The 12,385-nt window shown below is 42.9% G+C and overlaps 1 protein-coding gene across 1 annotated transcript; it reads left to right on the top strand.

Moving 5' to 3' along the window:
- The first annotated feature begins 9,003 nt into the window (after positions 1–9,003).
- On the top strand, positions 9,004–10,896 carry LOC138999638 (zinc finger protein 418-like). The gene has a single exon (XM_070401808.1). The coding sequence runs from the start codon at positions 9,151–9,153 to the stop codon at positions 10,819–10,821; it is 1,671 nt and encodes a 556-aa protein (XP_070257909.1). The 5' UTR covers positions 9,004–9,150; the 3' UTR covers positions 10,822–10,896.
- Positions 10,897–12,385: the final 1,489 nt, after the last annotated feature.

Raw genomic sequence — 12,385 nt, forward strand, 5'->3', positions numbered from 1 at the left:
GGTCAAATCCCTCTAGTGTTAACTACAACAATTAAGGCTTGGCTAGAACAAGACTGCGCACAAAGACCACAAGGGGGTGCACCAAGAAAGCATAAAAGATGCAGAGACAAAAAAACATGACAGAAATGGAGGTATATGGAGCTAAAAATTGCAATTTTGAGGGCTTGCTATAAACTTGAGCAGAGCCTCACGAAAACTAATGAGACCCTCGATGCTACGATAAAGAAATTAGAAAGTAAGCATACACGGACTGAAATAAAGAATATTACACCAAATAGCAGACCAGAGGAGCACAAGAATCAAACCAAAGATTCGACAAAAAACACCCAACTGGAAAAGCAAAATGAAAAAAGAATCCGAAAGTGTGAAGATAGTGTAAGGAGCCTCTGGGACAGTTTCAAGCGTACCAACATCAGAATAATAGGGGTGCCAGAAGATGAGAGACAGCAAGATATTGAAAACCTATTTGAAGAAATAATGGCAGAAAACTTCCCCCACATGGTGAAAGAAATGGACTTACAGGTCCAAGAAGCGCAGAGAACCTCTAGGTTATGTTAATAACTTTGTGATTGTTATTCCCCTGTTAATCTATATTACATCAATTTAATTATTGGGCCAAACAAAGAACCTAGAAAAGAAGGAGGAAATATTATGTTGCTTCTACAAGTCATTTTCCTCATATTTTTCCTCTTAACTCCTTTGAATAAAGTAATACTTTTAGGATTTTTCTGGTGATGTGGGATGTGGAAGGATTCGCAGCTAAAAGGAAACATGCAGAGAAGAACTTTATTTTACTTTCCAAGAGAAGAAAGGGCCAAGTATTGGTAGTCACTACATGGCAGCGATAAAGGGGCGTCTTCTTTTCAGCAGTGGCTGTTGCTTAGGGAGAAGGAAGGAGGCACGTTGGACAGCACTGAAGTTGAGTAGATGTGAGGGGCTGTCTTTAAAAGTTACAGTTTGTTTGCTTTCCAGGAGATAGTCTGGCAGATGTATAGGGAGGTGTTTTATCAGTATTTTCCCCAAGCCTATAAAATATGACTAGAGAAAAAGTTATGAAGAGTTCAAAACAGAGTTATGTGAAGGGGGGGCGGGGGAGAAACTTTCTACTAATTGGAGACACTTCTGTGCCAAATATCCTTGAGGTGTGACAACAGCAGGGAGGAGGGTTAGCAAGAATGTAGCCTTGAAAGTAACTGATCTTGTTCAGCAGTTTGAACAAATGAGCTGTTTGAAGTAGAGGAGCCAACAATCTTGGTATTTAATTAATAGGTGCATCTCATATATTGTGGAAGGCCGCAGCCAAGAAAAATAAATACATTTTTGTTGTATTTACAAATATCTCCAGCACATTTAGAACCTAAGGCTTTATTGACCTGAAGAGTGACTACTTCTAGGAGAGCAAATAAAGGTACACCAGCAATACTGGGAGCATCAGTAATGGGTCCGGGTGGAAATAAAAGCCTCTTTGAATTTTCTTGACTTTATTTTCATATTTTTAAATTATTATTTTCTGAACTTTTACATATTTCTCTCTTCTCCTGTTTTGGACTCCCCCTCCCCGCCCCCCGCCAGCCATTCCTACCCCAGGCAAGCCCCCACTGCCCCAGTGTCTGTGTCCATTAGTTATGCTAATATGCATGCATACAATCCTTCAGTCATTGAATTTTCTCTTCAACCGACAGGTTCTAACTCCCGACTATGGAAAAAAAAAATGATGGCATATACCAGCCATGGGCAAACTACAGCCCACGGGCCGGCCCCGGCCCCTTTGAAATGAATAAAACTGAAAAAAAAAAAAGACCATACCCTTTTATGTAATGATGTTTACTTTGAATTTATATTAGTTCACACAAACACTCCATCCATGCTTTTGTACCGGCCCTCCGGTCCAGTTTATGAACCCATTGTGGCCCTCAAGTCAAAAAGTTTGCCCATCCCTGGCATATACTAAACCTAGCAAGTTCAGGAAGTCTAGCATGGCTTGATGAATTTTACAAACTCAGAGGCCAAAAGTAACCATTTATGATTTGAAGTTAAAACTTTGCAAGTAAAAGCAAGTCACAGGGCTACTTATATCCTAGCCTTGTTTTTGTTTTTGTTTTTGCAAAGGTCAATTTTTACTTTATTGAGACTGTGTATTGTGTTTTTTCGATCTGGGATAACATACCTTTGGATTTTCAGGGAAATTTTTGTTTTAGAGACTCCTAAAGGCACAATCTTCCAGCACAGAAGAACACAGGCCCCAATTATTATTGTTATTGTGTTAAATATTAACTGTTAACTGTTCAATAAACTTTTTAAAAGTAGTTTATGTCTATTTTTTTAAAATATATTTTATTGATTTTCTTACAGAAAGAAAGGGAGAGGGGATAGAGAGTTAGAAACATTGATGAGAGAGACATCCATCAGGTGCCTTCTGCATACTCCCTACTGGGGATGTGTCCGCAACCAAGGTGCATGCCCTTGACCGAAATCAAACCTGGGACCCTTGAGTATGCAGACTGACGCTCTATCCACTGAGCCAAACCGGCTACGGCTATGTCTATTTTTTAAAGTTTTTATCAAATCTCTGAGATTTCCCTCCTCAGGCCCACCCCATAACCCCAATTTATCATCCATAAATTTCATGAAACCCCAATATGTCTTTTCCATTGAGTCTAACTTACCAGAAAGGTGCAAAACTGCCATTCTCCCAAGCAGTGCTCAATCTTTTCTTATTTTGCTTCCTAGCAATGTGGCAGGCTTGGTTCAAATGAACTTAGAAAAGTTCTCCACAGGTTTGGACATTTCTTACAACAATACCAAAAGCAATTGACTCATGTGAAGCAGGAGATGGTTCCATGGAAGAGTATCAGCATTTCCGGGGACTCAACTGACGGAAGACAGATTTTTGACCACAAATTTAGAGCAGATCCAGAACCCAGCAAGCTAGAGTTTCCCCCTTGCTTTCAGACAACAGAAGAAAATGCTTAAGGCTCAGGTGAATGTTTTTATTTTGTGTGTGCGTGTGTGCGCCTGTGCTTAATCCTCACCAGAGGATGTTTTTTCATTTTTCTTTTTTTACTGTCCCTCCAACTTGCCTCTGAGATTCTGCACTCAATGTCATGGTTCCATGTCTCTCAAACCACTCCATCTGTTGTTTTTTCAATTAATTAGATTCCACATGTGAGAGAGATGAAGTGATGCTTGTCTTTCTCTGACAGAGTTATTTCACTGAGCAGGATGCTCTCCAGGTCCCTCCATGCTGTGTGAAAGGGTAAGAGAGTCTTCATTTCTAGTGTGCAGCATGGTATTCCATGGTACAAAGGTTCCACAGCTTTGGTATCCATGGAGCACTCTTTTCGCAGCAGCAAGATTTTAGGAATCTGGAGACAGGGCTGACATGTAAATGGATACATTAGACAAATATAAAGTATGAGTGTCTGTTTTGAGACATTAACCTTCTATAATGGACTCAAAGGACTCAGGTTAGAGGCAGGTAGAGACTTGAGCAAACCCTGCAAGCTATAGTTGGCCTGAAGAAGATGCATGTCAAATGTCCTGAATGAAGAAACAATGCCTGTCATTCAGAATGAGCAGGTCCTGAAGAAAGATATGCAAAACCAGCCACGGGGATACAGGAGAAACAAACTTGCCCCAGGCATTACCTGCACTGAAGGGGCTGGAGGACCCTGAGTGTAGTTGGTGTGTTCTTGGGCTTTTTGCCCCTCAATCCAGTCCTGGACTCAATTGAGAGATGCAGGACCCTGGCCTTGGAGCTTAGGAACTACAATACCCAGAAGGCATGGCAGGGAATGCCACCAGGCTGAGCCAATGGAGGCTCAGAAAAGGCACTTCCGTTTAGCCGCTTCTGTAGGGCGGAAAGTGAAATCCTAGTGGCAGGGTTTTGCCTTCTCAAATCTTTGTTTCCTGTGGTCACGTTTTCCTGGTCGCATAGTCCCATTGAGAAGGCCGGAGAGTGGTGCTCCCCGCCTCACAGCCCATGGTCGGAGCCTCCAGTGGTGTCACAGCTCCCACGTGGGATTGAAGCTCGGAGTCGCCACTCGGACCCAGACCAGGGCCGGGACAGGGACCGCCATTCCTGCAGCGGCTTCTACTCCCGCCCGGCTCAGCCCACAGAGGGCAATGGCGGCGCCCCCGCTGAGGAGACGGGCTGAGGTGAGTTCAGTCCCCCAGGCCCTCACCGCCTCCTCACACAGACACCACAGCCTGGGGAGGGCGCCTGTCCCGTCCTGCAGCTCAGTCCCGCGTGGAGGCCCGTGAGGAAGGAGGAGGGGAGAGAGGAGTGTTGTGGCTTCTGAGGACACAGCAAGTGCAGGGCAGAGAGGACGGGGGTGACTTGCCTCTGAATTTCCCCTGAGTCCGTGGGATGTGAGTATTGACGGAAAGACCAGAGGCTGCAGGGAGGACGGCACAGCCTCATTCGGGGCTTATTCGAATGAGTGGGATCCATCAGGGCCGGGGGTGGTCCTGGATCCGGCTGGACTACAAGCTCTCTACCCGCCATATGCCAGGTTCATGGGTGAGTCCAGCAAGATCCAGTGGCATTGGAGCAGGTAGGGGGCAGAGCTGAGGGGAATTAACTTGAGGACTGAAGGTGGGCAGGGCAGAAACATTTCACTGTGGTGAGTGCACATCTGGAGGAAGTGTGAGCTTATGGTCCCTGGGACTTGCTGTGCACATAAAGAAGTATAAACCGAGGCTTGGCATTATCTTGGAGACAGGATCTAGGAGACTGCAGTGGTGTTGCTTGGCAGGAAGGCTGGGGCCCTGCAGGCATTGCCCAGAGCTTAAATGGCATTGCTCTCTACCCTCCCCTCCCCTAATCCTTCACTCCCAACCCAGCTGCTCTGCTGTGGGCCATTCATTGCAGTGAGTAATGGGACTGTGATGAGAGAGCAGCCTGCACTGGCATTAGGGCCTGGTGTCCAAAGTAACGGGGTGCCCTGGAGGTGGTTGGAGGGGGGCAGATGTGTAAGGTATAGAGTTACTAGTTCTCAGAAAGGCAGCTCTGGGTTCAATTGTCTCCATTCTGACAGGTTGGTGTGACCTTTGAGGACATTGCCCTGTTCTTCTCCAGGGAGGAATGGAGCCTCCTTGATGAGGGTCAGAGACAGCTGTACCTGAATGTGATGCTGGAGAACTTTGAACTTATATCCTCACTGGGTAAGACCCTCCCTGTTACCAGTGACCTGGAATTGGCTTTTCTATTTCCCAGGCCCCATTCCCCGGAGTGTGCTCTGTCCTTTCAGGTAGACTGTGGTACTGCTGGATTTTTCAGTTTCCTGGGTAGTTGCTGTCCTGGGGAGGATTGGTCTGTTTCTGCTGCTCCCTTCTATTCCTGAAGTCCCAATACTCCCCGCTGCACTAAATTCACAGGGAACCACTTGAGGTTGGTTGTGTTGCAGGAAGCCTAAGGGATTCCACCTTGTAAGTGAAGAAAGCATTTTCTATATTCCTGTTGATAATGTGTATGTATTTTTGAAAAATTGTGTTTACATCCTTATCCTGTTTATTAACTCTATTTTTATTAGTCTTTTGAATACCTTGTATATTTTATATATTAATAGCCTCCGACATACAGGAACACATATTTTTGCATGTGCTTAATTGTGCTTTGCAGATATAACTCCCCCACACCAGCTTTTCTACAAAGTCCATGTTTTTGGCAACCCTGCATTCAGCAGGTCTAGTGCCACCATGTTTATAGCAAGCTCAGGTGCTTGTTACCAGTGCTCAGCAATTAAATATTGTTAGTATAGTTCTATAGACTTTGCTTTTGAGACAGAGTCACTGCATTGTTATTAGCCTGCAGTACAGTATTAACATACCTTCATTATTCCCAGGGAACTCCCACTATTTGTGTGAATTTCTGTCTATATCGCAATATTCGCTTTATTGTGCTGATCAGAGCTGAATCCACAATATCTCCAAGAGATTTCTTCCTTTGGTTTGCAAGTATTTTCTTCTATTCTCTAGATTGCCTTTCATTCATTTTGTTCATTGCTGTTGTGCAGTGAAGACCCTATTTACTTTATTTGTTGCAGTGTGGACTGTTTATGTTTTCTATTTTGTGTGGTGGTTGGTGTCACATTCAGAAAATTCTGTCTAAAACAAACCTCCAAAACTTTTTCTCTTGGTTGTCCTGAGGAGTTTTAAGTGTTAGCGCTGACATTTAATTCTGTCCTGCAGGTTGAGTTCCATTTTATCAGTGCTGTACAGTTTTGTTGTTTTACATGTGAATGTCCATTTATACCAGCACCATTCATTGCAGACTCTCTTTCCCTTCTTCTGTGGCTTGCAGCTTTGTCAAAGATTATTTAAAGTATGTGCCTGAGTTTTTTTGTGTTTTCTGTTCTGTTCTGTTGATGTACGTGTCTGTGTTTCTCCAGCAACACACCGTTTGCTTGCTTTCTCTTTGTAATAAATTGAAGTCAGGAAGTGTGATGCCACGAGCTTTCTTCTTGCTCAAGAGTGCTTTTGTTGCCCTCCAGTGTTTGGCAAACTGTGGCTCACGAGCCACATGGGGCTCTTTGGCCCCTTGAGTGTGGCTTTTCCAAAAAATACCGACTTCTCCTTTCCTGAGGCGCCATGTTAGGTTCTTTGAGATCTTTTGTGACAATGTAGGCATCTATCTCTATAAAATTTCTCCTTAGAATTACATTTTCTTCATGAAAATATGTTTTACTGATTTTTCACAGAGAGGAAGGGAATGAGAGGGATAGTGAGAAACATTGATGATAGAGAATCATCAATTCAGCTACCTCCTGCACACTCCCTACTGGGGATGTGCCCGCAATTACGGTACATGTCCTTGACCGGATTTGAACGTGGGACCCTTCAGTGCTCAAGCCAGTGCTCTATCCACTGAACCAAACCAGTTAGGGCTACATTTTCTGAATGTTGTACATAAGCTTTGGTAGCTTGCTTTGTTATTTACTTTGCCTCTAGACTTTTTTGAGATCTCTTTTGTTTTTGGCTACCCTGAAATTCTTATGTCTTTCCTTATTATTCCTTTTACATAGAAAGGAAGGGACAAGGGGGAAAGAGAGATGAGGGAGAAACATCAATCGGCTGCCATGTGCACAGTGGAAAAACGGGTGTGGAAGCCACATTGTGATTTGTGCCCTAACCGGGAATTGAACCCTAGACCCTTCAATACACAGGATGCTGCTCCAGTCATCTGAGTCACACAGGCCAGGGCATTGTGTGGTTTTTTGAAACAAAAATCCAGGTTTTGGGAGAACAGGCCACTAGGATCAATGAGAACAGAAGCACAGTGGCTCATAGTGGTATCGCTGACCCTTTATTTTTATTTTTTATTTACAATATATTTTTATTGATTTCAGACAGTAAGGAAGAGGGAGAGAGAGAGAAACATCAGTGATGAGAGAGAATCATTAATTGGCTGCCTCCCCCATGCTCACCAGCAGGGACCGAGCCCGCAACCCGGTCATGTGCCCTTGACCTGAATCCAAGCTGGGACTCTTCAGTGAACAAGCGGATACTCTATCCACTGAACCCAACTGACTAGGGCTGACCCTCTTTTTAAAAAATATATTTTTATCAATTTCTTAGAGGAAAGTCCGAGAGAAAGAGAGAGAGAGAAACAGTAATGATGAGAAAGTGTCACTGATCAGCTCCCTCCTACATGCCCCCTACAGGGGACTTAAACCACAAAATACTGGGCATGTGCCCTTGAGTGGAATGGAACCTTGGACCTTTCAGTCCGCAGGCTGACACTCTATCCACTGAGTCAATCAGCTAGGACTGACTCTTGCTTCCTTCCTTCCTTTATTTATTTATCTATGTATTTATTTATTTCCTTAGTTATTTAGTTAGGTAGTTATTAACCCTTTTTTTTGGCCTTAGGTGTCTTCAAATGTGTTTCCTCACCCAGTTTCCTGTCATCCTTTCTATGCAGTTGTCCTTATTTGGTATTCTGTATTACCGTTTGTCTTCAAGGTACTCTTATTCCCATTGCCTGTGGGATTTTTTTGCTTGGATAGCTGTCTACTTAGTCTGTGATGAAGAAAGATTCTCTGTCTCTGATTCTGCCATCTTGCTGATGTCACTCACATAGGTCTTTTGCCTGTGATCTCATTTGTGGTTTGTTGTTCTACCACAGTGCTGACGATATCTCGTTTTAGGTTTTCTTGTAAGATTTGCCTCATTTATCTCATGCTGTGGCTCAACTTGGATTTAAGAGGCAAAATCTTTTGTGCGTCACAGGAGAAAGATGACTTTATCAATGACAGGGTAGACCCAGAGGCAGTCTTGCCCTGGTGAAGGACTCTGGGGGCGGTTTTCATGCCTGGGCTCTGTTTCATTCATAACTAGAAAGCCATTTTGTTCAACAACAAAAATGTTTTGTTACCATTGCCCACTCTTTTCCCAGTTCTACTTCTTGTTTAATGTTGACACATGGCCCATGACTCAGTTTTAATAGTGATCATTCTACTCGGATTCCCAGCCCTTGGGTAACCTTAACCTCTTTCAACTTTGCACCTCTACCTCTATCACACATCTCGGCTTTACTGCACTCCAATGCTGTTGCATGCCTGCAGAGCTTTAGAGCGCACCCGTATTATATTGACGCTGAACATCCCGTGCTTTACTATGATTGATATTTTATGGGTTTGAACACATTGAAATTATTTTACACAGACTCATGTTTCCAGCATGAAATGTCCTAAAGGAAGCCATTTGTGGAGTAATAACGAGCAGACCCTGCCTCTCTTCTTGTCTTGCCAGCCAGTGCTTCTGTCCTCCCTTGGTGAGACTTTCCTCATTCAGTGACCTTTTGGGCTATGTTATATATAATAGCCATTTCTTTCTTTTCTTTTTTTTTCTTATGACAGCTATTTCTTGAGAGTCTGACTCACTTGTCTTGAAAATCATTGTATGGAATCGTCCTGTTTTGACATAAACTATTGTGATGAAGATATTCTGTATTTATCAGGTGAACATGCACTTTACCTACTTTTCTTTTCTTCAGGTTGCTGCTGTGGAGGAGAAAACGTGGAGGAAACGACTGAACAGAAGGTTTCTGTAAGATTGTCACAGGCAAGGAATCCCAAGTTAGCCTTGTCTTCCCAGAAGAGCCACCCCTGTGAGAGTTGTGGGGTGGTCTTGGGAAACATTTTCCACATGATGGAGCTGCAGGGAACACAACATGGACAAATACTGTTGAGGTGTGGGGCATGTGCAAAACAATTTTTTTTCCATGCAAAATTTCACCAGCAGCATGTGAAAGAGAAATCTTTCACTAGAGATGTGGACAGGATGTCACTTGCAAACAGCTGCAATTTCAGTGTATCCCAGAATCATTTCACATGCGGGAATTTTGTTCATGGTGTCCTTATGGGGTCAGGACATCTCCACCTCAAGACTACTCAGACCAGGGACAGTCCAACCACAATTTCGACGTGTGGGATGCCTTTTAAAAGGACAAAAAATTATTACAGTAGAAAAGATTGTAAGGAAGACATTAGTTGCACCCACACATTTATTCAGGAAAAAGATGTCCATCTTGGAAGTGGGTGTTTTCTGTCCTCTGAATGTGGAAAATATTTTTCCAAATGTTGTAGCTTTCATTATCAACAGAGAGGTCACACTCAAGAAAAGCCTTATCAATGCAGTGAATGTGGAAAATCTTTTATCTCTAAGAAGATCCTTCATCGACATCAGAGAGTTCACACTAGAGAAAAGCCTTATCAATGCAGTGAATGTGGAAAATCTTTTATCTCTAAGAAGATCCTTCATCGACATCAGAGAGTTCACACTGGAGAAAAGCCTTATAAATTCTACGAGTGTGGAAACTCTTTTGCACAGAGCAATGCCCTTCGTGATCATCAGAGAGTTCATACAGGAGAAAAGCCTTATAAATGCAGTGAATGTGGGAAATGTTTTGCCCAGAGCAATACGCTTCGTGTTCATCAGGGAATTCATACAGGTGAAAAGCCATATAAATGCAGTGAATGTGGAAAATCTTTCACCCGGAACGCTACCCTTCGTGCTCATCAGAGAATTCATAGAGGAGAAAAGCCTTATCAATGCAGTGAATGTGGAAAATCTTTTAACAAGTGCAGTAACCTTCGTGCTCATCAGAGAGTTCACACTGGAGAAAAGCCTTATAAATGCTATGAATGTGGAAAATCTTTTATCTCTAAGAAGATCCTTCATCGACATCAAAGAGTTCACACAGGAGAAAAGCCTTATAAATGCTATGAATGTGGAAAATCTTTTGCACAGAGCAATGCCCTTCGTGATCATCAGAGAGTTCATACAGGAGAAAAGCCTTATAAATGCAGTGAATGTGGGAAATGTTTTGCCCGGAGCAATACGCTTCGTGTTCATCAGAGATTTCATACAGGTGAAAAGCCTTATAAATGCAGTGAATGTGGAAAATCTTTCACCCGCAACGCTACACTTCATGCTCATCAGAGAGTTCATAGAGGAGAAAAGCCTTATAAATGCTATGAATGTGGAAAATCTTTTGCACAGAGCACTGCCCTTCGTGATCATCAGAGTGTTCATACAGGAGAAAAGCCTTATAAGTGTAGTGAATGTGGGAAGTCTTTTATCCGGAGCAATGCCCTTCATTATCATCAAAGAGTTCATACGGGAGAAAAGCCTTATAAATGTAGTAAATGTGGGAAGTCTTTTACCACTAACGCTCTCCTTCATCAACATCAGAGAGTTCATACAGGAGAAAAGCCTTATGAATGCACTGAATGTGGGAAATCTTATAAAGGTAAAAGTGGTCTCCATTATCATCAGAGAGTTCACACTGGAGAAAGCCATTATGAGTGCAATTAATGTGAGGTTTCTCTCAGCCATATTTCTATATTCACTGTTCGCATAAGAGTACAAATGGGAGAAATTTCTTTGATGTGTAGGAAATGTACTTTCTCAGGACTTAAGAATAGTACAACAAAATTTGTGAATCCTCATTTTTCTGAATTGTATCTCATATATTTAATCACCTATATTATGTAAAGTTCCCATAAGTGTTTTTGCTATTGTGTTTGTGTGTTTTTATGTTGGAACACTACGTAATTATGTTGCACTTTCTAATATCAGGATGTCCTGCCAGATCTATGTCACTGCATATTTCTGTTGCTGAAGGTATTACATCTGAACCACCTATAAGGTCTCTACAAACGGCGTCAATCACCATCCTCATGTGCCCAGGGAAGCTAAGTCTGTTGTCTAATTTGTTGAAGAAAATGAGGAATACCTGAGCCCTTTGTTCTTTCTTGTTTCCCTGTCATGAGTTGCCACATAAGACTGATTTCCGTTGGCCCCCATAAACATGTTGCGGAGGTGTTGTAAATGTTTCCCTCCACGTCCCGCGTGGTTCAGGGTTCAGGATCTGGAAGAGGAGCCGCACACAAATGAAAGAGAAAAGACAAGAGATAATTTGGGAATATTGGGGGGCCAGGTGGGTAAGTCCAACTCAAGAGGAAGGACTTCCACCGGTGCTCAGGCAGCACCGACCTTTTATAGTCAGAGGTAAACAAGGCAGAGGTTACCATAGTTATACAGTTCTTTTCAGCAGTGGCTGTTGCTTAGGGAGAAGGAAGGAGGCGCATTGGACAGCACTGAAGTTGAGTAGATGTGAGGGGCTGTCTTTAAAAGTTACAGTTTGTTTGCTTTCCGGGAGATAGCCTGGCAGATGTATAAGGAGGTGCCTTATTAGTATTTTCTCCAAGCCTATAAAATATGACTACAGAAAAAGTTATGTAGAGTTCAAAACAGAATTGTGTGAAGCGGGGGCGGGGAGGGAAAGAAACTTTCTACTAACTAGAGACCCTTCTGTGCCAAATATCCTTGAGGTGTGACAACAGCAGGGAGGAGGGTTAGCAAGAATGTAGCCTTGAAAGTAACTGATCTTGTTCAGCAGTTTGATCAAATGAGCTGTTTGAAGTAGAGGAGCCAACAATCTTGGGATTTAATTAGTAGGTGCATCTCATATATTGTGGAAGGCCCCAGGTATAGATCTGCCAGTTATTTACAATACCTCCCGCACATTTAGAACCTAAGGCTTTATTGACCTGAAGAGTGACTACTTCTAGGAGACCAAATAAAGGTACACCAGCAATACTGGGGGTATTGTGTTCAGGAGGATATCAGCAATGTGTCCGGGAGGAAATAAAACCCTCATTGAATTTTCTTGACTTTATTTTCATATTTTTAAATTATTTATTGTCTAAAGTTTTACATATTTCTCTTTTCTCCTGTTTTGGACTCCCCCCCGCCCCCGCAGCCATTCCTACCCCAGGCAAGCCCCCACTGCCCCAGTGTCTGTGTCCATTAGTTATGCTAATATGCATGCATACAATCCTTCAGTCATTGAATTTTCTCTTCAACCAAGGAGTTC

Source organism: Myotis yumanensis, unplaced genomic scaffold, assembly GCF_028538775.1.
Source record: "Myotis yumanensis isolate MYYU_CA2020_CCGP unplaced genomic scaffold, mMyoYum1.0.hap1 SCAF_23, whole genome shotgun sequence".
NCBI lineage: Eukaryota > Metazoa > Chordata > Mammalia > Chiroptera > Vespertilionidae > Myotis > Myotis yumanensis.

Coding starts and splice junctions, on each gene's coding strand:
- LOC138999638 (XM_070401808.1), top strand. CDS start 9,151: ATGATGGAGCTGCAGGGAACACAACATGGACAAATACTGTTGAGGTGT.